Source organism: Moschus berezovskii, chromosome 22, assembly GCF_049115385.1.
Source record: "Moschus berezovskii isolate FMDL1 chromosome 22, NW_MosBer_1.0, whole genome shotgun sequence".
Taxonomy (NCBI): Eukaryota; Metazoa; Chordata; class Mammalia; order Artiodactyla; family Moschidae; genus Moschus; species Moschus berezovskii.
The window spans coordinates 16060604-16086239 of NC_142481.1; the positions used below are offsets into that span (position 1 = coordinate 16060604).

General features: G+C 37.5%; 1 protein-coding gene across 1 annotated transcript; it reads left to right on the plus strand.

The window, feature by feature from the left end:
* Positions 1–2345: 2345 nt before the first annotated feature.
* On the plus strand, positions 2346–25636 carry ZNF569 (zinc finger protein 569). Its single transcript, XM_055410785.2, is given in 6 exon segments — positions 2346–2487; positions 5378–5435; positions 14735–14861; positions 15169–15264; positions 22516–24248; positions 24250–25636. Coding segments are annotated over 5 exon segments (2229 nt in total). The 5' UTR covers positions 2346–2487; positions 5378–5420; the 3' UTR covers positions 24508–25636.

Consider the following 25636-nt stretch of genomic DNA (forward strand, 5'->3'; position numbering starts at 1 on the left):
CACTCGATCACCCAAGGGCACTCCTCCCTTCTCTGCCGCCAGGAGCTTGAGGCTCAGGCTGGCCCATCTCTTCCCGTCACGGTGCCCAGATCTTTTCCCACCTTCACCCCACTAAAGTCCAGTCCCAGGTAGGGCCAGGATCAGACGGAACTAAACCGACTCAGCGGTGCTTCCTTCACGGACCAGACACCATAACGCCGAGAACCCGAAGATACAGCCAACTGCACCGAGCAAGCGACTTTTTGCAGAAAATAGATTTGAACCGAGGAGGCCTCTGGGAAATGTAGTTCTGGGCAGCAAAACCGCGGACCTTTTCAGATTCTCCTCAGCACCAAGTAGCACTCCCAGGCTCCGAGTGCCAGACTCATGGGAGGCAGCTGCTGCAAAACTCTCAGCTGAGGTCCCTCGGCAGATCTGAGAGCCCTTCCACGGTGCGGTGGGTCATTCCGGTTACCCCGACAACGGGAGGGCCAGTCCCTCCTCGGCGAGCCGCGGGGGCCTCTGGGAAGAGTTAGCTGCATCTAACGGACCTGGGCTGGTGCTGCCCACCGCCACAGTCGGCGCTGACCTGAGTGGCACCCCTCACTCGGGCCGCACCGGCTGTGCCACTCGGGCGGTGTTGAGGTGTGGAACTGGGGCCTCTGTCTGCGGGCTCGCCGGTGAGTCTTCGGGAAGCCGCGAGCTCAGAGTCCGGGACTCTTTGTGCTGGGTGGAGCAGGGGCCTGCGGCCCACCGGGTGCCTGTGTTGTTGGAGGATGACGCCGGGCAGGGGCGGTGGGTTCCCTGAGGCCATGGGAGTGGAGGGTGAAAAACTGAGCGTCTGACTCGATAGGACTTTATTTTCCAGACATTTGTCCGTGACTCATGTGGCCGTGGAGTCGTGTGTGTAGGCGGATTTTGTGGATGTGTTTTTCCGTTTCCATATGAATGTGGCTTCGAACTACGAAGCCTGTGTGTGATTTGTGAGACTGTACCAATGCTTCGGTTCTTTGGTTCTGGTCATCGTAAATATGTTTTTCTATTAGACATCAGTAGCCCCAACACGTTGTTTTAGTATTTGTTTCTAATTGTATTTTCGTGTATTCGCCACATTTTGTGTGCTTAGTAACTTCATGCTCCTTGACCCCCACTCCCAGCCCTAATTCACAAAATAAAGAAAAGCTCCAAGAAAACAAGAATCATTCATACTTCTGCCAGCCACTATCAAAATTTATTTCCCATCTTTTCATTCCCTGTGAATATATTATATATATATGCACAGTAGCTTGAAAGTTGGAATCACACTGTACATAAATTGTGTAGTCTACCTATGGCATTTAACAATGTGCAGTTAGTATTTTTACATTTAAACAATTACACATCTGTGATCATTTAACAGGTTTTTTATGGTATACATGTTAATGCGTTTACTCTTGTTGGTGGGTAATTTGTTTTTTTCCAACTTCTTGCCATTGTAAAGAATGTGTTTATTAGCAACTGTTTGGCACATGTTATTTTGGAGAAGGCAATGGCACCCCACTCCAGTACTCTTGCCTGGAAAATCCCATGGATGAGGAGCCTGGTAGGCTGCAGTCCTTGGGGTCCCTAGGAGTCGGACACGACTGTGCGACTTTACTTTCACTTTTCCTTTCATGCATTGGATAAGGAAATGGCAACCAATCCCAGGGACGGGAGAGCCTGGTGGGCTGCCGTCTGTGGGGTCGCACAGAGTTGGACACGACTGAAGTGACTCACCAGCAGCAGCAGCAGCATGATGCAGTTTATTAATTTTCGGGGGACAGGGGGCAGGCTCTTAGAAATGGAACTGATCACTTGAAGTGTGTGTGCTTATTAAAGACTACCTGCGTTTGTGCTAAGTCGATTCAGTCATTTCCTCACTCCTTTGGACTGCAGCCCGCCAGGCTCCTCTGTCCATGGATTCTCCAGGCAAGAATACTGGAGTGGGTTACCATGCCCTCCTCCAGTGGGTCTTCCAAAGCCGGGTGTCAAACTCTACCTGCATTGACTGCTGCATTCTTTACCACTAGGGCCACCTGGGAAGTGCAGAGACTCCCTAACTCTATCCAGTTATTCTTTGGTAAGGTTCCATCTAATCTACAGTATTATTGGCATAGTATTAGATTGCCTATATTTATACACCCTTGATAACAATGGTTATCATTAGTATTAGTAATCTTTGTTAACCTCATAGATGTAAAATAATTCCTTTAATTTGCAGTTATTTGATTACTATTGAAGTCAACCATTTTAAAAATAATTTTTTGTGGATTATGTGTTTTCTAAGTTATTTTTCTAAAGTGGTGTTCTATTTTCAAATTTCTTTTCCAGGTTCTTCAGGTATTATGGATTTATTCGTTCATCTACTCACCATTTATTGAATGCTGCATGTGACAGGAGTTAAAAGATGCTTGGGATATAGCATTGAACAAAGTAGACAGACTCTGCTATCATGGTACTTAACTTGTTGTGGGTCAGACAATAAGTGAGGTAAGTAAATTTAATATAACATACATTACATAGTGAAAAATTTTAAGAAGTAAAGAAGGAGAATATATAGAATCAGGGATAGGAGTTGGATTTTTAGGTGGGGTAGCTAGAAATGCATCCTGAAAATGTAATAATAAAGATATGAAAGAAATTAGGAGCTAATTATGCATAGCACACGCATATAATTAAGGGAAGAGGGAACACCAGTTAGAAAAGCCCAGGTGGAAATATGCCTGTTACCAAGAGGCTAGGGTGGCTGAAATAGAGCAGATAAGAGGGAGAGTAGTGAGAGATGAGAGAAGAAAGGTAATTGAAGGGCCGGAGGCCAGATCAGGTTGGTCCTTGTGGGCCATGTTAATGATCTTGACTTTTACTCAGAATGAGGTGGAAAGCTGTGGGAGAGTTTTGAACATGTGATTTTATCTGCTTATGATTTAAGAGGATTGCTTTGGTTGGTCTGATGAGAGGATTAGGGGAAGAGGACAAGGATAAGGGAAGAAGTAGAAAGACCAATTAAGAAACTATTGCATTAATCTAGGGAAAAGATGTTGGTGACCTGGACGAGAGTAGTAAAAATGGTGAGAAGTAGTCATGTATGGCAATTTGCTGATAGAACTGATGTGGTGTATAAGTGTGACAGGATGACAATAGTATTTTTTTAATCTGAGCAACTTGAAGATTGGAGTTATTACCTGAGAAGGGAAAGAGGGTAGGAAAAACCTGGGGCATAGGGAAATAGTGAGATTTCAGTTTGGAATATTTGGATATGAGGTGGAAATATTAAGTTGGCAGTGGGATATACAAGTCTACAGTTCTAAAGAAAGGTCTCAGATTGGAGACATACACTTGGCAGTTATTAGCATGTAGATGATGCACACGTGCATGCATGTGTGCTCAGTCATCTCCAACTCTTTGTGACCCCGTGGACTGTAACCCACCAGGCTCCTTTGTACATGGAATTTTCCAGACAAGAATACTGGAGTGGGTTGCCATTTCCTACTTCAGGGGCTATTCCTGACCCAGGGATTGAACTCCTGCTGCTCCTGCATTGGCAGGCAGATTCCCAGGCACTACATACACCACCTGGGAAGCCCCTTTTAGGTGATATTTACAACCAGACTGGATGAGATCACTTGGTAGGGTAGATGGAAAATGACAGAGGTAAAGGACTAATCTTTGGGTCACTTCAACATGACACAGTCTGGGAAATGAGGAGGAATCAGCAAAAGAGACTGAAAGGGACCAGCTGGAATGATTGAGAGAGAACTTGGTGATATCCTGGAAACTGAGGGAGGAATGTGTTTTAATGAAAATTGTGTCAGATGCTGCTGATAGCCCAAGCAAAAGAGGACTGAGAAAGTAATGTTGCATTTAGCAACATGAAAATTGTTGGTCATCCTGCAAAGTAGTTTCAGTGGAGTAAGGACCTATAGAGAAAACTGGACAAGAAAAATTGGTGATAACAAGTATAAACAACACTTTAAGTTTTTTCCCTTAATGGAAGGAGTGAAGTGGAGTGGTAGATGGAGTTAAGAGGTAAATAGTAACCCTGTTCATACACTGAATGAAATGATTCAACAGAGAGAGAAACTTGATAAAGGAGGAAAGGGGAGAAATGCTACAGACATGTCCTTAAATGGAAGAACAAATGTTAAGGTTTGAGGATAAAGGAAAAGAATAAAATAATCACTTAGGAGAGTGGGTCAGAGAATAGAGTAGAGAAATATAATATGATTTCCAAACAGCAGTGAAGACCCAATTGCTGTTAGTTTTCATGAATTTAAATTGAGCCTGTTCCACGTGGTTGTTTGATTTTTTCCCTCCTGCACTGTTCTTATGTGTGGTTGTTGCCACAGATAGGGGAGGGGAGAGTAAAATTTAACCAGAGTTGTTGGTTTCATGAAGTAAGAAAGAATGATGTGAGAGAAAGGGGCAAGGGAGTCTAAGTTAGCAAGAATTAATTATTCTAATTGACAGTGGATTCAAGGCCAGGTAAGTAGAAAAGTGGTGGGAAGAGGGTGAGGGAAAATGAAAAATTGTAGAGTGAAGGAATGGAAGTTCCTGATGGTGGTGAAAAGTGGTTGAGTTGAAATGCGAGAGGAAGTAAGGTGGAAAGACAAGGATATTTTTTCCCTTTAGTTGCCAAATGTTCAAAATAGGACAATCCCTCTTTTTATCACCATATATGTTTTAGAAAACGTGGAATATTGTTAGCTATATTTCAGTAGGGATTACAAAATGGTGATATTCAAATCCTATCATTCTTTCTTCATTTACTAGCTGGAATATTTTCCTAAGGAAAAAATATCTGTCATCAATTCTAATGACTTTAAGATACAGTTTGAATTTATAAGAATTTGTTGTTTTCTGTGTAAATATTTAAGCTTGTGTATCTATGCATGCATGCCTGCTAAGTTGCTTCAGTCATGTCCAACTCTTTGTGACCCTATGGACCATAGGCCACCAGCCTCCTCTGTCCATGAGATTCTCCAGGCAAGAACATTGGAGTACATTGCCATGCCCTCCTCCAGGGGACTATCCTGATCCAGGGATCGAACCTGAGTCTCTTACATCTCTTGGATTGGCAGGCAGGTTCTTCACCACTAGTGCCACCTGGGAAGCCCCTTCTCTGATACAGAGCTATTGTTAAGTTCATGGGGCATATCCTACATATGCACTCCTATCCTTGTTCACCGAATGTGCTTAAGCTCTCCATGATGTAGTAGTCATCTTTATACCTATCAGCATATTTGGGGAATGTATATTCTTGGCCTTTCTGATGGCTCCAAGTATCATTTTGCTATAGAGTGACCTTTCATCTACCTTGTGGGTACAGATTTCTCAAACCACAAAGCAAACCTTGTCTAATAGCTTTTATGCTCTTTTTCAGCTCTGCCTTCTCAGGCCCAGTCCATTCCCAGAAAGAAGAGGAAATGAATGAATTCCAGGTAAATTTTAAATAGCGTATTTGTTCCCTACCTTATTTTACAGAGCAGTTTAAGGGAATTGTAGTAATCCATACACTAAACTGGAAAATCCTATACAGATAAAACATATTTTCAGAGGAAACAGAGTTGGAAGATTAAGACCAGGAAAGTTAAAATATGATTATGCAGAAATGTATTCAGTTAGATTAAAGTTGGGCTTCAGTTTTGAATTTCATTACTATAGGTAAACAAGAGCAGAAATTCATTATATATTTAAGTAAGTTTTTCATTGGCACCTAGGTCAATGAATATATTATAATATATATACGGAGACTTTCTGTAGTTGGTAAAACAGCTTTTCTAATAGTCCGGGGTTTTCTTTATAATTAAAAAAAAATCTTGGCTGTGTTGCATGGCTTGCAGGATCTCAGTTCCCTGACCAGGGATTGAACCCCGGCCACAGCAGTGAAAGAGCTGAATCCTAACCACTAGACCTCCAGGGAGGTGGTCTGTTTTGATCAGGGATAAAGCAAAGAATATATGTTAAAATATCCCAGCATTGGAAATAACACAAATCAACATCAACAGAAAAAGAGATAGTGTTTCATGCAGTGGGATAGTACACACACACACATACACACATATTCTATCTCTCTCTTGATGCAGTGGGATAGTGTACATACACACACACCAAAACAGATTACTTCAACTTACAATATGGATAATCTCACAAACATGTGACATGAAAGAAGCCAGATAAGAGTACATTCTGTGTGGTACCATTTATATGAAGTTTGAAAACTGAGAAAACTAGTCTCAGTGTTAGAGAATAGTGATTACTGAGCAGGTATTTACTGGGACGGGATATGAGGGAATCTTCTACTATGCTGAAAATGTTCTATATTTTGACCTGAGTGATGGGTACACAAATACGTAAATGTATAAAAATGTCTCAGTTTGTACATTTAAGATTAGTGCATTTTACCACATTATTCTATGTATGTCATACCTCATTTAAAAATAAAAAACAGACTATCTGAAGAAATAGATGGCCTGTGCCTTTCAAATGACCCTATATAATTATCTTTTTCCATGTATGTTTGCTGTGATTTGGCCACAATCTAAAGCAATCATTTATGGTAAATTCTTATACTTTCAATCCACTAGAATGTGAACAGAGGAAAAGTTTTATTTGGTTTACTGCTGTATCTACAGCCCCTAGAACAATGCCTGGTATACCTGGTTTTTGTGAATGTGGTTGTAATGAATCCATGGTTCCTTATTTCTTCATTTTACTCTTAGAGTAAGTAATATCTGTTTCCTTTCAAGGACATTTCCTCAGAACTTCATCCTTTTTCTTCAAACTTCCTTTGGAATCTTTCTCTTTCAGATTTTATCTGTACTCTTAGCTACTAAACATATTTCAATTTACTGCCTTTTCACTCTCAGCTCAAAGCTTTGCTTTACTGAAACATACCTTTCTTTGACCAGGTGCCCCTATCTCATAGCTTCTCTGTATGTCTAGTTTTTCCCTCAGTTAATTTTCAAAGTGAACACACGTGTGTAGCCAGCATAAGCACTGGATCGAGAAATAGAATATTACCCTAACACCCATTGGACTCCTTCTGCACCTTTCCAAGTTATTACCCCTACTCCAGGGGTAACCACTGTTTAGCTTATATCACTATAGATTATTTCTGCATGTTTTTAAACTTTATGTAACCTATGCACTTGGTGTCTGACTTCTTTTGTTTAATATTTTATCAGATTTATGAATTGCTGCATGTAAGCTGTAGTTCACTCAACTTTATTACTGTGTATTATTCAATTATATGAATAAGCCATAATTTTATATATCCATTCTATTATTGATTGGCATTTAGGTAATTTTTATTTGGGAACAATTAAAATATTGTTCCTGCGAACTTTCTATTAGATTTTTGTTGCACATATGTGCATATCTCTTTCTACCAAAGTAGAATTGCTGAGTCATAAGTTATGTGTAAGATTACCTTTTATTGATACTGCCAAACAGTTTTCCAAAGTGGTTGTCCAAAATTATACTCTTAACAGTGTATGAGAGTTCCCAGTTACTCCAATACAACAACATCTTGAGTGTATTTTCTATGGTCACTAGCTTGTTTTTTGGTATAATATCAAACTCATAGGTAATAAAACAGAAGCTCAACTAAATTTGAGTACATAAAAATTACATTCTCCTGTTGATACAATCACCATAAATAAAGTCAATTTGCAAAACCTAACAACAATTTCGGAGAAGGCAATGGCAAGCCACCCCAGTACTCTTGCCTAGAAAATCCCATGGATGGAGGAGCCTGGTAGGCTGCAGTCCGTGGGGTCGCTAAGGGTCGGACACGACTGAGCGACTTCACTTTCACTTTTCACTTTCACACATTGGAGAAGGAAATGGCAACCCACTCCAGTGTTCTTGCCTGGAGAGTCCCAGGGACAGGGGAGCCTGGTGGGCTTCCGTCTATGGGGTCACACGGAGTCGGACACAACTGAAGTGACTTAGCAGCAACAACAATTTTAGTAATATATATGGCAGACCAAATCTGGTATTTAAATATTTACAAACTAAATTAAAATCCAATAGAAAACTGCATATAAGACATGAAAAAAATCCATAATTGAAAAAATAAGAAAGAACAAATGCCCAATAAAAACTGTATATAATAATATCTATTGTTAATAAAAGTTTTACATGGATTACCTTATATAGTCTTCATAAACAGTCTCTCTTTCCTATTTATGTTTTCATTTATTTCCCTGAACTAGTATGTAAGTTCCAGGAGGACAAGAACTTATGTCTATCTTCCAGCTATATTCTTGGACTCTAAACCAGTACTGGGCATATCTAGTAACTCAGTAACTTACTGAATAAAAAACTATAACTCTAGGGCTCAAATATGAATTATTTTCTCATTCTCTTTAGTGGCAGTTAATATTCATAATGAAAACCTCAACTACTATGAGACCCTCAAATAGTCTCTGAGCTATCAAAAAACAAACAAAAAAAAGGCTCAATTGTTTAATTCTCTGGTTCTACTACTTTAATATATAGAAGAAATAGAAGAGCTGAGATTTCAGTGGTATTGCAGAGACTGAATCAAATGAACTTCTTGTGTTCATAGAAGAGTTATGAATCAAAACAGATGCTACAGTTCCAATTTTGGAAAAGGGGGGTTAGTGTTGTTATTAAGAAAGGTAAGAAAGTTAATGGCAAAAACTGCTGAGTATTACATTACTTCTCACAAACCTAATATGGAATAGGTATATGTTACCTGAAATAGGAAACTATTGATGGCAAACTACTAACTGGTTTCTAAGTAGTAAATAAATATGATAATGAGAAAAGCAAAATTTTCTGTTAGAAAAGATTATTTTTGCAGGCTGTCATAAAATCTAGAATTCATGAAAGAATCTCATCATTTTCTTTGGATGAAAACTCCATACGTGAGACACTGTGTGTGCATGCTCAGTCGTGTCTGACTCTGTGATCCTATGGACACTATAGCCCTCCAGGCTCTTCTGTCCATGGAATTTTCCAGGCAAGAATACTGGATTGGGTTGCCATTTCCTTCTTCATATACATTATTTTTTAAATATTATTTTCCATTATGGTTTATCACAGGAGATTGGATATAGTTTCCTGTGCTGTAAATAGTAGGATCTTGTTGTTTATCCATTCTAAGTGTAATAGTTTGCATCTGCTATCCCCAAACTCTTTGTCCATCCCTTTTCCTCCCCTGCTACCCCTTGACAGCCACAGGTCTGTTCTCTATCAGTGTGTCTGTTTCTGTTTTGTAGATACGTTCATTTGTGCCATATTTTAGATTCCATGTATAAGTGCCATCATATGGTATTTGCCTTTCTCTTTCTGACTTAGTATGATAATCTCTAGTTGCATCCATGGTGGTACAAGTGGCATTATTTTATTCTTTTTTATTGATGAGTAGTATTCCATTGACTATGTACCATATCTTCTATCCATTCATCCAAGACAGTAAGCTTTAAACAAACAAAAAGAATGTTACTTTAAAATGCCAATTGGTGCATTAGATAATAAAGATAAATGATTAGGACTACTTCTGCATCAAACTGCAGAAAATTTATTATAAGGAATACTGTGAAAAGAAGAGACATATCAGTGGGAAACTTTTATTGATCTGTCTTAGCTCATGATAGACACATAGACAACAAAATGAACATTACTACCAATAATAATTTGATAGAGCTAATTGATTGTCATAGCCTGGAAACAGTTAATATCCCCTTTTTAGATATGGAAAAACTAAAAGACTGACCATATGTTAGGCCCAAATAAAATTCAATAAATTTCAAAGTACAAACTGTATATATTCCACAATGCAATTACATAGGAAGTTAATAATAAAACTTCAGAAAGAAAACATTTCCACATGGAAATTATAAAACTAGCATAAGGAACTTAGATCAAGAAAGAATTTAAGATCATGGTTCAGGTCCTAATACCCTAACCATACTTAATCTTAAACTGGAAAAATAGCCAGTAGTGGCTTGAAAATAGGATGGTCTCAGCATGAATGCAGTAGTAGAACTAAAGATAGAGCAGTTGGAGGTTGTTCATCAATGATGCTTCTCATAGCTGGTTCTCCTGAAGGGGATCTGGGAGCATATTTTCATGGCTGCCACAAAAATAGCACTTTGAAAAGTTCTCTTTCTGGCATGAGTATTTCTCTGTCTTAATAGATTTACCTAGTGTTATTGACTGTCTCTGACAAATCTTACATAACAGTTGCTTAAACCAGACAGAATTTTGTCTTTGTAGGAATTAGGGACCTTAAACAAAACAAAACAAAACAAAAACACTTGTCCTGTATCTCTAAGGCACAGGGAACCAGGATTCCTCTATTTCATTTTCTAGGTGTTGACCAGCATCTTCCCATTACCCTCACCTCTCAGCCCCTGGCAACCACCATTCTATTCTCTATTTCTATAATTTTGACTTTTTAAGATTCTACATATAAGGGATATCATAGTGTTTTCTTTCTTTATCTGACATGCCTATCCATGGGGTTGCCAATTGCAGGATCCCACTTTCTCATGGCAGAGTAATATTCCATTGTATATGTAAGTATTACCTCTTCTGTATGCATTCATCTGCTTTTTGGTCTCTGCTTTTTAATACACTGTCTAGGTTGGTCAATAGCTTTTCTTCCAAGTAGCAAGTGTCTTTTAATTTCATGGCTGCAGTCACTGTCTGCAGTGATTTTGGAGCCCAAGAAGATAAAGTCTGTCACCGTCTCCAATGTTTTCCCATCTATTTGGCATGTAGTGATGGGATCAGATGCCATGAGCTTTGTTTTTTGAATGTTGAGTTTTGAGCCAGCTTTTTCACTTTCCTCTTTCACTTTCATCAAGAGGCTCTTTAGTGCCTCTTTACTTTCTACCATAAAGGTGGTGTCATTTTCATATCTGAGGTTATTGATATTTCTCCCGGCAATCTTGATTCCAGCTTGAGCTTCATCCACCCCAGCATTTCACATGATGTACTCTTTATATAAGTTAAATAAGCAGGGTGACAATATACAGCCTTGACATACTCCTTCCCCAATTTTGAACCAGTTCATTGTTCCATGTCCGATTCTAACTGTTGCTTTTTGACTTGCATACAGGTTTCAAGGCAGGTAAGGTGGTCAGTATTCATTCTTTTATTTTATTTTTTTAATAATTTCTGAAATTAATTTTTGGCTGTGCTGGGTCTTCGTTGCTGCATGAACTTTTCTCTAGTTATGACAAGTGAGGGCTATTCTCTAGTTGCAGTGTGTGGGCTTCTCATTGCGGTGGTTTCTCTTGTTGCAGAGCCCAGGATCTAGAGTGTGCAGGCTTCATTAGTTGTGGCACATGGGCTCAATAGTTGCAGCTCCTAGGCTCTAGAGCACAGGCTTAATAGTTGTGGCACATGGGTTTAGTTACTGTGAGGTGTGGCATGTGGGGTCTTCCTGGATCAGAGACGGAACCCATGTCTCCTGTATTGGCAGGCGGATTCTTTACAACAGAGCCACCAGGGGAGCCCCTTTTGATCCACGAACATGGAATATCTTTTCACTTATTTGTATTCTCTTCAGTTTCTTTCATCTCTTTTGTTAAATTTATTGCTAAGTATTTTTGTTTCTGATACTTTTGTGAATGCGTGCATGTGTGCATGTCAAGTCATGTTTGACTCTTTCCGATCCCATGGGCTGTAACCTATTAGGCTCCATGGGATTCTCCAGGCAAGAATACTGGAATGGGTTGGCATTTCCTCCTCCAGGGGATCTTCCTGACCCAGGGATCGAACTTGCATCTCTTATGTCTCCTGTTCACTATTGTGAATGGGATTGTTTTATTTCTTATTCAGATATTTTGTTGTTAGTGTATACAAACAGAGATGATTTCTGCCTATTGATTTTGTATCCTGCAACTTTACTGAATTTTTTTATTTGTTCTAACAGTCTTTTGGTGGTGATTTTAGGATTTTCTGTATATAAGATCATATCATCTTAAAAAGACTTTTCTTATTTCTCTCCTATTTGGATGTATTTTTTTTTCCTTGCCTGACTGCTCTGGTTAGGATTACTCATACTATATTGAATAGGATTGATGAGAGTACCTTGGTTTTGTTCTGGTCTTAAAGGAAAATTTTTCAACCTTTTACCATTGGGTATGATGTTAGTTATTGGCTTATCATATATTGCCTGATTTATGTTGAGCTACATTCCTTCTATACTCAATTTGTTGAGAGTTTTTATCACAAAAGGATATTGTATTTTGTCAAATGCTTTTCTGCCTCTGTTGAAATGATCACATAATTTCTGTCTTTCTATTAATATATCATATGTATAGATTTGCATGTGTTGAACTATCCTTGTATCCCAGGATTAAATCCTTCTTGATCATGGTGTTTTAACATGCTGTTGAATTTAGTTTGCCTATATTTTGTTGAAAATTTCTGCACCTACATTCATTAGAGGCACTGGCGTATAGTTTTCTTTTCTTTGCAGTGTCCTATCTCCCTTTAGTATCAGGGTAATGTTGGTCTTGTAAAATGAGCTTGAGAGTGTTCCCTTTAGTTCAACTTATTTTTTTGAGTGAAAGTTTGAGAAAGATTGGCATCTGTTCATGTATAAATGATTGGTAAAACTCATCAGGGAAGCCATCTAGTTTTTGGCTTTTCTTTTTTGGAGGGAGAGGAGGATTTTCTTTATTGGAAGATTTTAATTACTAATTCAGCTCCTTACTCATTATATCTGTTCTGATCTATTTCACGGTTCAATCTTGGTAGGTTGTATGTTTCTAGGAATTTATCCATTTGTTCTAGGTTATCCACTTTGTTACCATATAACTGTTAATAATAGTCTCTCATGGTCATTGTATCTGTGGTATCTTTCAGATATCACATGCCCCCTCTTTCATTTTATTAGACTCCTCTTTTTCTTCTTGATGATGTCCTTAGCACAGTTAGTACGATCTGCTTCTCTGTAATGTCCTCTGAGAATGTTATCCGCTACTCTCTCAGACTTTTCAGTCATGAAGCTCAAAATTCAGGATGCTGGATATGATGAGAGAAAAATGAGCCTCTTTGGCACCATCCCATATAGCTGAAAAAACCGGGTACTCACACATTTTTACTTTCCTTCGTGAGTGAAATCATGGGCCAGGATTTCTCTTGGCCCTAAGCTATGTTGCTTTGATGGAGGAGTGATGTAGGTAAAAGTCAAACTGTTCCTCTTTTTTCTGATGAGTCCAAACTTGTATTTTTTTTCTCCATTAATGCACTAGAAATTCTTTGCTGGAGACTTGCACTTTCGCATAGTCTGTCTTTTGTTGGGTGCTTGTCTCAGACAGTCATTTTCTGAGGGCTCCTGAACAGTGACCAAAAGAGGCTTGAGTCAGTTCACATGCCTCTCAGGGGTCTACAGCAAGAACTGATGTCTTTATGCTTATTTTTCAACATTTGGGTAGGCAAGACTCCTTCTGAGTCCCCTGCATATGGTACTGTATCCCACAGTTCCCACAAGGGCACTTTTGTCCATGGATGGATGCCAAATTATTGTTTTTGCAGCAGGGACTGAATGAGGGATGTCTTATTTAGCCATGATTGCCTTTGGTTTCTTAAGCCTGATTATTTACAAGTCCTTGCTCTTCAGTAGGAAGGGCTCCAAAAGAGGAGTTTCCATTATTCTCACAGCATACTCTGAACCTTAGTGAATGTTCAATGTTCATAGGGTCCTTTTAGGACCTAGAAATTAATAATCAGAAACATTTTTTGTGAGTTTGCTCCTGGTGATTTCCTTTTATCTTACCCCATCTGTCACAGAAATTCCTGAAAGTGCAGGAAATATGGACAGCTCCCTTTGTTCCAGTGCTGTTTTTCTCATGTTTATATTTTTGGGGTATTTTGGTTTTTAACTAGAAAAAGTGCATTTGATTTCTATGTCTAAATCACACTGCTTTGAAGAAATTTGTCACCATTCCTCATTTCTGATACTTTAAATCTTTCTTGGTACTATTTTCTCATAGTTCTAGTTGTAATTCAGATTTAGAATTTTTAAATTCTAAAATTTAAATCCATTTAAAAAAACTTCATTAACAAATCTTTTTTTCTGTACCTTTTGGTATTTGTAGGATTCTGTTTGTGGCACTCTTTTTTCAGTATATGTGAACTCTGCAGTTTTCATGGCTGCAGACACATATTGTAGCTTATGAACAATAAATCTTCATTTTCAACTTAGATTTCTTCTGACCTAATGAACAATATGTGCAACTGCTAAATCAATGAATATCTCCAGTTGGATGTCCTCAGTTCAGTTCATTTCAGTTCAGTCGCTCAGTCGTGGCCGACTCTTTGCAACCCCATGAACCACAGCAGTCCTACTATGCTTCAAAGTTTGTATACCATTCTCTCCCCTTTTCTGCTTTTATCCAAGTCCTATTTTCATGTGTTAGTGAATCACAGGGATCTAGTGAGTTCCCAAACCAGTTAACTTTGAGTGAAGTTTTATATTCTCCCAGTTTTTACAGTCAGTATAAATCAGTACCTAAGATCTCCTTAACCCACAGTATTTATTAAAGATATGTGCTTGCTAAATCAATGAATGAACACAAACTGACAGGATATTGCTAAAATGATTTTTTCTTTCAGACAGTAACAAAAACAGATAAAATTTATTTTATAATCTCTTACCTTTGTGTATTACCTGAACAAGTTTCAATATATTTTGTCCACAACATATAAGGTGTATGACTTCAGATTGAGTGGGAGTATGTTGTTACAGGACACAGTGACATTCAAAGATGTGGCTATTGACTTCACTCAGGAAGAGTGGCAGCAATTGGATCCAGCTCAAAGGAACCTGTACCGGAATGTGATGCTAGAAAACTATAACAACTTAATCACAGTGGGTAAGTGTAGTTTCCTATTTAACTCAAATTCTGGGAGTAAAGTTCCCTTTTTTCCCCCAGTGTTTCTGAAATGTATGGAACCTTCAAATGTTAGACTGAGTTTGGTCTTTAGATGCCTTTGCTCACATGCACATGCATGCTGCAACTTTCAAAGCAAAATGTCGTCTACGGTTATGTTTCAGGGGGCAGCATCCCTAGAAACAATGCTTTTCTTATCCTTGAGAAGGCCTTAGGCTAGCCTCAATTCTTGAATGATTCTTTTTTCCTACTATTTATGCCCAAATCTTACATTCTTTCCCTTTTACAGGGTGTCCATTCACCAAACCTGATGTGATTTTCAAGTTGGAGCAAGAAGAAGAACCATGGGTCATGGAGGAAGAAGTGTTAAAGAAACATTGTCCAGGTTAGTGAGAGGGAACCATACAGGTGAGGAAGGGCCAAGGCCCTTTAATAGCTAATATGTAAGTTCTTGATCCCTCTGAAATATTCCACAAAGGTATTTTTTTTTAAGGCCATAGAATTCCGTACTGACAATTGGTATGAATTTTTTATATATGTAAGATGTAATTTTTGAAACTTTTTTTTGAAAATTCATATTTTTGTTATGAATTTAAATATCCTAACTCTGTCAAGCTTTGAACCAGTGGTGCACTGGTTTCATAAGATTTAGAAGCTTTCCTTCACATTCTTCACAATCTGTATAAAATTACTCATTGTGTTATCTTCTTATTTATGTGTTCCATTAATTCTGCAGCATGCTCAGCATCATCAAATATTAGCTCTCATTCATTGTCTTAATACTCTACTACTGAAATTCAGATAGATCCTAGACCTTTTTTATTTTTTCCTCCATATTTTTAAATCTGTTTTCTTCCTTTGTAGCTCTCTGTTGCCTTCTCAGTAATTACTTTAAATATATCTTCCAGTTTACTAATTCTCTCTTCAGTTGTGTTTATTTTATTTTTAACTCATCCACCTTTAAAAAAAATTTTGGCTTTACTGGTTTTTTGTTGCTATGCATGGGCTTTCTCTATTTGCAGCAAGCAGGGGCTACTTTCTAGTTGTGGTGCACAGGTTTCTTATTGCAGTGGCTTCTCTTGTTGCAGAGAACACGTTCTAAGTGCACAGGCTTAAGTAGTTGAGGCACGTGGGCTCAGTAGTTGTGGCTCTGGGGCTCTAGAGCTTGGGCTTATTAGTATTGTGCCACACAGCTTTATTTGCTCTGCAGCATGTGGGATCTTCCTGGACCAGGGATTGAATCCATGTCTCCCACACTGGCAGGTGGATTCTTTACCACTGAGCCACCAGAGAAGCTTAATTCATCCACCTTTGAAAAGAACTTTTAGTATAAGTATTTTGTATTTTTAGAAATTCCTTGTTTTTGCAAAAAATTCTCACATCTTTCTGATTCTTCCTAATAGTTTCTGTGGCTTCTTCAGATTTGTGTTTTAATTTTTGCTTCTTTAAAAATACTGCACATAGCTCTTTTGTATTCTGTCCCTCACAGTTCCAGTATTTTAAGTCTTCAGGTTTAAATGTCCTGTTTTTGAGGACCCAGTGTGTTTTGGTTCTTCACGTGCTTGATGATAGCTGATTCCAATTTGAGTTTTTTAAAATCTTAATTTATGATAATCTTGTCCTAAATTGGGTTGCTTTCTTCTGAAGATGATTTACATGTGCTTCTGATGGGCACCAAGAGGTGTTTCCAAGTGAGGATCAATTCTTTGAAGGTCCTGGCTTTTGGTAGGAACCTCAATTGAACTTTTCTTCTTTATTGATAGCCCAAGAGCCTTATATTTTACTTAATAAGGCTTTGCATAGGTACTCAAGTCAGATCCATCTTCAGGCTGCTTTCAGTTCTGCTGTCTCTTAGTCATGGTTTTGGCTAATATTTGGTTTTGTTTTGTTCAGTTTTTGTGTGTGTATCATGTTCAGGTTATTGGAGAATACTGCAGTGTTCTTGGAGATTTAGGCTACTTACTATAAGTCCAGTAATGCTTCAAAATTTCAGCTTTATCCAACTGTCTAATTTTGCAAATGAGGTTACCCTATTGTAATTTCAATGTTAAAAATCCTTATGTAGTCTGTCTCTTTTATTCCCCTGACTTGCATGGTGTTTTTTGTTTTGGGTGGTTTTATTTCTTTCTTGGTTCTGCTGGTTAATCTTTTTTTTTAGCCCTTTTTGTTTTCTCATTGTTTCTTCCTCATGCATTTATATTTCTATAAATATCTTTCTATATTTCTAGCTCTTGATTTATACCTGGTATTTTCACTAGGTTTTTTCATTCATGGCAATACTCAGTCAAGATTTTCATTCTGTATGTCATAATTTGCTTTAGCTTGAATTTTTGTCTGCTTTCTTTATATTATGTTTCTTTTTTTCCTCTTACATTTTTTAAGAGATCTGATGTCAATACCTTCTCATTTTTGAGTGAGGATAGTTCCTTTTTGACCTGATTTTTAAAGAAGTATAATGTTAGGGAAGGAAAGACAGTTCTCAGATCAACAGCACAAATCTGCAAACAAAACTGCAAACTCTTTTCTGAGGAAGAAAGTTCTCAGATTTAGAGCACAAACCTGTTGGCCAGCCACTTGTTTTTATAAATAAAGTTTTATTGTAATATATTCACACCAAGTCATTTACATCTTGACTGTTAATACTTTCCTATTACAGAGGCAAGGTTGAATAGTCATGTCTAAGGCTATATGACCCATGAAAGTGAAAGAAAGAAAGAAAGTGAAGTCACTTAGTCATGTCTGACTCTTTGCAACCCCATGGACTGTAGCCTGCCAGGCTCCTTCATCTGTGGGATTTTCCAGGCAAAAATACTGAAGTGGGTTGCCATTTCCTGCTCCAGGGGATCTTCCTGACCCAGGGATCAATCCCCGGTCTCCCACACTGCAGGCAGACTCTTTATCATCTGAGCCATCAGGGAATCCCATATCACCCATGAAGCCTAAAATATTTGCAATCTGACCTTATTTAAGAAAAAGTTTGCCAACTCTTGATGTATAGGAATACATCTGTGCTTCATACTAAAGCCTTTTATTCTGCATGGTTGTGTGAATATAAGTATGTTTAGGCTTTATTTCTTCTCATCCAAAAAGGATCGGTGGCTACAAGTCTCATAACTCTGAATCTTATACTCTCACCCCAAGACTTCTTACTAAAAAGATAGTATTTCACAGTGTTTCCTTGCTCAGTCCTGGTTTCCTTGACATAGTTAGGGATGTCAAGTCTCCTGTAGTCAGTCTGCACTCCCAAATTTCCATGTTGTAAACATAGGTTAATTAATTCTTCCCTTCAAGGTGTGATGTCCATTTTGACAGTGTCAGCTGTTCGCTCTGCCCACGATCGGCATGAACAATTGTCTTCTCTTAGAATCCTTTTTCCCGTTTCTACCCTTCACTGTATTTGTCAACATTAACTCATTATAATTGGGGTTATAGCCACCACCTAGGATCACTGAAGCATCCACGTTTCAATTCTTGTTTGTATACAGGAAAAGAGGTCAGATAGTTTCTTTCTACCATCTTAAAACATGGAGTCTTTTCTATCACATTTGGTATTTTGATCTTGCTCCTGGAATTTGTCACTTCTACTTGGACAGTACCTTAAAGACCTGATCTTGCCTTCTCCTTCAACCCCTTTTGTTTAATTGAGCTTTTCTGTTTCCCTAAACTGAGGTGACTCAAAAGCTTAAGCTCAGTATACTGTTTTCTACCAAGTCTCTAACTACCTGCTTTCACAAGAATCTTTCATTTCCTTTATTCTTAGTCTGGCAGAGAGGAAAATGGAGATTATTTTTTCCTCCCTATTTTTGAGCTAAGCAGCCACTGGGGACTGGAAGTCTTACCCTTTGGTATGTAGATTTTCATTTATTCTGTTTGAGCCAGCTCCTTATCTCTGAATTCCTCTGCCTGGTTTCCTTGATGTAGAGCTATTCTGCTGTCTTTCTCAAGAGAGTAACCTCACATATTCTCTAGGATGGAATAGTAGTCTTTGTCTTCATTAGTTTATACCTTTTTTATTCTTTGCCTCATTTTCATGTGGTTTTGGGTAGGATCAGAGATAAATTCATATATCAATTAGGCCATATTTAATTTCTCATTCTTTGTTTTCCCTTTTGCTCAGTTGTTGTTTAATCGCTAAATCATGTCTGACTCTGTTGCAACCCCATGTACTATAGCCTGCCAGGCTCCTCTGTCCATAGGATTTCCCAGGCAAGAATGCTGGAGTGGGTTGCCATTTCCTTCTCCAAGGGATTTAACCTGTGTCTCTTGCACTGGCAGGCAGATTCTTTACCACTCAGCCACCTGGGAAAGCCCCCTTTTGCTCAGTACTTACTCCCTTTACAGTCATGCTAGGTAGGCTTTTCTGCTTTTATATTCTGATTCTTTTATCCTATTTTTACCTTCCTGTTGTTTGGTTTCATTTTATTAATTACTGTAGTGTTCAGGTGAATTTTTAGAAAATATGTAGTACATGCTTACAGTACAGATTTTTAAAGTACAAAAGGATACATATTGAAAACTAATTTTTCTTCTCTCACCCATGTCTTCCTCTATGCTGGCAACCTATAGTATCATTTTCCTTCGAGCTATTACTTATTTGTATTTTCAAGCATTTTTATTGAAACCACTTTAAGTTGATAGGTTAACTTGTGAATAACTATCATTTCTGCTGTGGAATGTTCTTTTCCAAGAATGTGATATGCCTTTTGTCTTAGTTCCCTAGGGCTGCTATAACAAAGTAGAGACTAGAAATACAAAATACAAAATCAGGGTGTAAGTAGGGCTCATGTTCCTACTGAAACCTACATAAGATTCCTTGCATCTTTCAGCTTTTTTCCCAAGATGTTCCTTGGCTTGTGACAGCATAACTCCAGTCTGTGTCTTTAACATCACATCGTGTTTCCTTGTGTTTCTGTCTCTTCATATGGCAGTCTTCTTTTAAGAACACCAGTCAGATTAGGGGCTTGGCCTACTCCAGTGTGACCTCATCTTAACTAACTACATCTGCAATGACCTTATTTTCAAATAACTTCATGTTCTGAGGTAGTGGGCATTAGGACTTAAACATATTCTAAAGGTGGGACAACCCATAACACTGTTTCATGTGTTCAAATCTGTGTGTGCATGTAAAGTTTTATAATTTTTGGAACTTTCTAATTAAATATATTCCCAAATTTTTTGTATTTTTATTATAAATGTAGTCTTTTGTTAACTTTTCTAAATATCTATTTGTATATATGAAGGTTACTAAAACTGAGTATTAATTTGCTATAATGAATTTAATGAACTTTCTATAATTTTTCAGGTAACTCTTGATTTTGCAAAGAAAGAGCTTTAATATTGACAAATAATGTGAATTTTTCCTTTCTAAGTTGTTTGTTTGTGGGGGGGGGGGTGACCCATGCTGTGCAGCACATGGGTCCCTAGTTCCCCAACCAGGGATCAAACCCATGCCCCCTTTATTGGGAAAGCAGTCTCAACCACTGGACTGCTAGGAAAGTCACCCTTTCCAAGTTTTTATACCTCATTTCTTTCTCTTATTTAATGCTCTACCCTGTATTATAATAATAGTTGTGATAGTACTCATCTTTTTCTTTTTCCTGACTTTAATGTGACTACTTTGGGATTTTTCCCATTAGGAATGGTACCATGGTTTAAGTTGTACTGTGATTTTTCTCTAGTTAAATATGTTTCCATTTTATAAAGTTATTTTTATGGGAAAATGGGTGTTGAATTTTTAACATGTTTTTAATATCTTTGGAAATGATTACTTGACTTTTCACTTTTGGCCTATTTACCATTACTACTATTTACTTATAGATTTCTCTAATATTGAAACATACTTCTATTCATGGAAAAAAACAACGTATGTATGTCTTATGTTTAATATATTTCTGAGTCACTTTCTTTTCCTTCTAGGTCATTTTGAATAGTTTTTGCACTGATATTCAAAAATGAAATTGATGTATTGTTTCCTTTTTGGGTTGTCATCTTTATCCAGTATTGGTATTATGTTTGTCTCATTTCCGTCTATGGGGTCACACAGAGTCGGACACGACTGAAGTGATTTAGCAGCAGCAGCAGCATACACAAAAATAATTTTTTTTCTTTCATAATATTTTGTTTCAGTTCAGATCAGTCGTGTCCAACTCTATGCGACCCCATGAATCACAGCACGCCAGGTCTCCCTGTCCATCACCAACTCCCGGAGTTCACTCAAACTCATGTCCATCGAGTCGGTGATGCCATCCAGCCATCTCATTCTCTGTCGTCCCCATCTCCTCCCACCCCCAATCCCTCCCAGCATCAGACTCTTTTCCAGTGAGTCAACTCGTCGCATGAGGTGGCCAAAGTATTGGAGTTTCAGCTTTACCATCAGTCCTTCCAATGAACATCCAGGATCAGTCTCCTCTAGAATGGACTGGTTGGATCTCCCTGCAGTCCAAGGGACTCTCTAGAGTCTTTTCCAGCACCACAGTTCAAAAGCATCAATTCTTCAGCGATCAGCTTTCTTCACAGTCCAACTCTCACATCCATACATGACCACGGGAAAAACCATAGCCTTGACTAGACAGACCTTGGTTGGCAAAGTAATGTCTCTGCTTTTTAATATGCTATCTAGGTTGGTCATAACTTTCCTTCCAAGGAGTAAGCCTCTTTTAATTTCATGGCTGCAATCAGCATCTGCAGTGATTTTGGAGCCCAAAAAAATAAAGTCTGACACTGTTTCCACTGTTTTTCCATCTTATTCCCATGAAGTGATGGGACCAGATGCCATGATCTTCGTTTTCTGAATGTTGAGCTTCAAGTCAAACTTTTCACTCTCCTCTTTCACTTTTATCAAGAGGCTTTTTAGTTCCTCTTCACTTTCTGCCATAAGGGTGGTGTCATCTGCATATCTGAGGTTATTGATATTTTTCCCGGCAATCTTGATTCCAGCTTGTGCTTCTTCCAGCCCAGCGTTCCTCATGATGTACTCTGCATATAAGTTAAATAAGCAGGGTGACAATATACAACCTTGATGTACATCTTTTCCTATTTGGAACCAGTCTGTTTTGTATAGCACATGCTTAACAGCTATCCTTTAGATAGTTGTTTAAATTCCCATGTAAACGTCTATGGACCTTGTCTATTCGTTTTGTTTGGGGGGATTTCTTTTCATAAATTTATTTGTGGAAATTGGTCTTTTTTTCCTACATCCTATAGAGTCAGTTTAGGTAATTTATATTTTCCAGAAATTATTTCTATCAAGCCATTTATGAACGTTTATTTCCATAGAATCTTGTAAAATACTTTTATGATTTTTTAGTTTACTGTTTTACCTTTTTCTCTACTGATGTTTCTTCATTTGTATATTCTGAATTCCCCCTCTTATTTATCCAACAGTTGTATATTTTTTATTTCAAATCTCATTAAGCAATTAAAACTATTTGTATTTCATAAATACCTGCCTCTACTCATATTTCCTTTCCTGGGATTTACTGAAGCTTAGGAAATAGGAGCTATATATAAACCTAGAATTTGCTTAATAGGAAATGGGCCTATAAGCTAAGAATCCCATATATGTGTCTTTTTTGTTTTTAATTAGGTATAATTTTGGAAAATTTTACAAGTGACATTTATTTGCAATTTCTTTTAGGAGAAATATGGGGGCTGGATGAGAAGCTGAAAATTCAGGACAGACTTTTGACACAACTTGAAGATAAATTCACAAAAACACTGACTGAAGAAAAAGTCAATGAATGTCATAAGAAATTTGCAAATGGATTTCCTCTGAACTCAGACTTTTTTCCTTCCAGTCACAGTGTCTATGAATATGACTTATTTGGAAAGTGTTTAGAACATAATAATTTCAACTATTATGAGAGAATCTTTATAGGAAGAGAAGACTGTGAATATAAGGAGCCTATGAAATCATTTGGCAATAGCTTATCCCATCTTGTAGTAACCCCCTTTAAGTGTAATCATTGTGGAAAAGGTTTTGATCAAACTTTGGACCTCATCAGACACTTGAGAATTCATACCGGAGAGAAACCCTATGAATGTAAAAAATGTAGAAAAGCCTTCAGTCACAAGGAAAAACTGATTAAACATCATAAAATTCATAGTAGGGAGCAGTCTTATGAATGTAATGAATGTGGGAAAGCTTTCATTAAAATGTCAAATCTCATTAGACATCAACGAATCCACACTGGAGAGAAACCCTATGCATGTAAGGAGTGTGGGAAATCCTTCAGCCAGAAATCAAATCTAATTGATCATGAAAAAATTCATACTGGAGAGAAACCTTACGAATGTCATGAGTGTGGAAAAGCATTCAGCCAGAAGCAAAGCCTCATTGCACATCAGAAAGTTCATACTGGGGAGAAACCTTATGCATGTAATGAATGTGGTAAAGCCTTCCCACGAATAGCATCTCTTGCTCTTCATATGAGAAGTCATACAGGAGAGAAACCTTATAAATGTGATAAATGTGGAAAAGCCTTCTCTCAGTTTTCCATGCTTATTATACATGTGAGAATTCATACAGGTGAGAAACCCTATGAATGCAATGAATGTGGAAAATCTTTCTCTCAAAGCTCAGCCCTTACTGTACATATGAGAAGTCATACTGGTGAGAAACCTTATGAATGTAAGGAATGTAGAAAAGCCTTCAGCCACAAGAAGAACTTCATTACACACCAAAAGATTCATACTAGAGAGAAACCTTATGAATGTAATGAATGTGGGAAAGCTTTCATTCAGATGTCAAATCTTGTTAGACACCAGAGAATTCACACTGGGGAAAAACCCTATATATGTAAGGAATGTGGCAAAGCCTTTAGCCAGAAATCAAATCTCATTGCTCATGAAAAAATTCATTCTGGAGAGAAACCCTATGAATGTAATGAATGTGGGAAAGCCTTCAGCCAAAAGCAAAACTTTATTACACATCAAAAAGTTCACACTGGAGAGAAACCTTATGATTGTAATGAATGTGGTAAAGCCTTCTCTCAAATTGCTTCCCTTACTCTTCATCTGAGAAGTCACACAGGGGAAAAGCCTTATGAATGTGATAAATGTGGGAAAGCCTTCTCTCAGTGCTCACTGCTTAATTTACATATGAGAAGTCATACAGGTGAGAAACCCTATGTATGTAATGAATGTGGAAAAGCTTTCTCTCAAAGAACTTCCCTTATTGTACACATGAGAGGTCATACAGGTGAGAAACCTTATGAATGTAATAAATGTGGAAAAGCCTTCTCCCAAAGTTCCTCCCTTACAATACATATACGAGGTCATACAGGTGAGAAACCCTTTGACTGTAGTAAATGTGGAAAAGCCTTTTCCCAAATCTCATCTCTTACACTTCATATGAGAAAACATACAGGTGAGAAGCCTTATCATTGTAATGAGTGTGGTAAGGCCTTCAGCCAAAAGTCACACCTTGTTAGACACCAGAGAATTCATACTTGTTAGAAGTAGAAACTTTATGAATCTTGTCAATATGGAAAAAGACTTCAGAAGGAATTCACATTTTCTTGCACATTACATAATGGGATCTACAGCAGAAAACTGTGAATGTGGGAAAGCCTTTTTAAGAAGCCACACATTTGTGAAACAATTCTTACCAAGGGGACAAAATGTATGAGAAAGCTGATCATCAAAAACCTTCAGCAGACATCTTACCTAATGATATTTATCCAGCATTCTCACTAAAATCTCAAACAAGATATTTGCTGTCAGCTTATCAACATGATACTTGAGCTCCTAGCCATTGCAGCAAAAAGAAATACTCTTAAAATAACCTTTTTATACTAGAATAGTTAATTAGAAAATGTTGATATAAAATACTTATGAATAAACGTGATAATGAATTACAAGACATATATATGTAGTTAAACATTCTGAAGGTCACAAAAGAACACCTGAAATTTTGAAAAGACATATATATATATATATATAATTTCTCACAAGTCTCTAAAGTACTTCCACTCAAAGTTTTTTTTTTTTTTTTACCAGTTATGTTTTTAAGAATTTCACAAACTGATTGAAATTTTATATAGGAATGTAAAGGGCCACAAATAGGTGAAATACGTTTAAAAAAAGAGAAGATACACCATTAGATATCACATTTATTTAAAGCTGGTATCATTATTTTTACACAATGTTCTTAATGAATGTATCAGTGGAAACAAATTGAAGATTGGAGGAAGGAGATATGGGAATTTTTTGTATTATAGTGCTATTGAAATCATTGGAGAGAAAATGACCTATTCAATAAATGGAAGATTCATATTAACAAAAAATGTTAGCTCTCTACTTTTTATCATATACAAAAATAAAATCCAAACAGACTGAAGACTAGAACATAAAAAGCAAAATTCTATATGATGAAAATAAAAGACTATATTTACTACTTTAACAGGATTTCTTTCAGTTCAGTTCAGTGCAGTCGCTCAGTTTTGTCTGACTCTTTGCAACCCCATGAAAAACATACATAAATGTGGAACACTCAGTTTTATTTTGGTGCATTGGCTTCAGAGGCACCCACATATGTCACAGAGATACATATATCTTTATGCTAACTGGATCATGGTTTGTATTCCTCTAAATAGAATACATACATTTCCATTAATAGAGGGATAGAGTGATACAATATGGTTATTTCTATGACATAATATTTAAAGATACAAATTTGACATATAATTACATGGATAGACTACATAATATTGACAGAAAAAGCAAAATGTACAATGAAATAAAACATTTCTATAAAT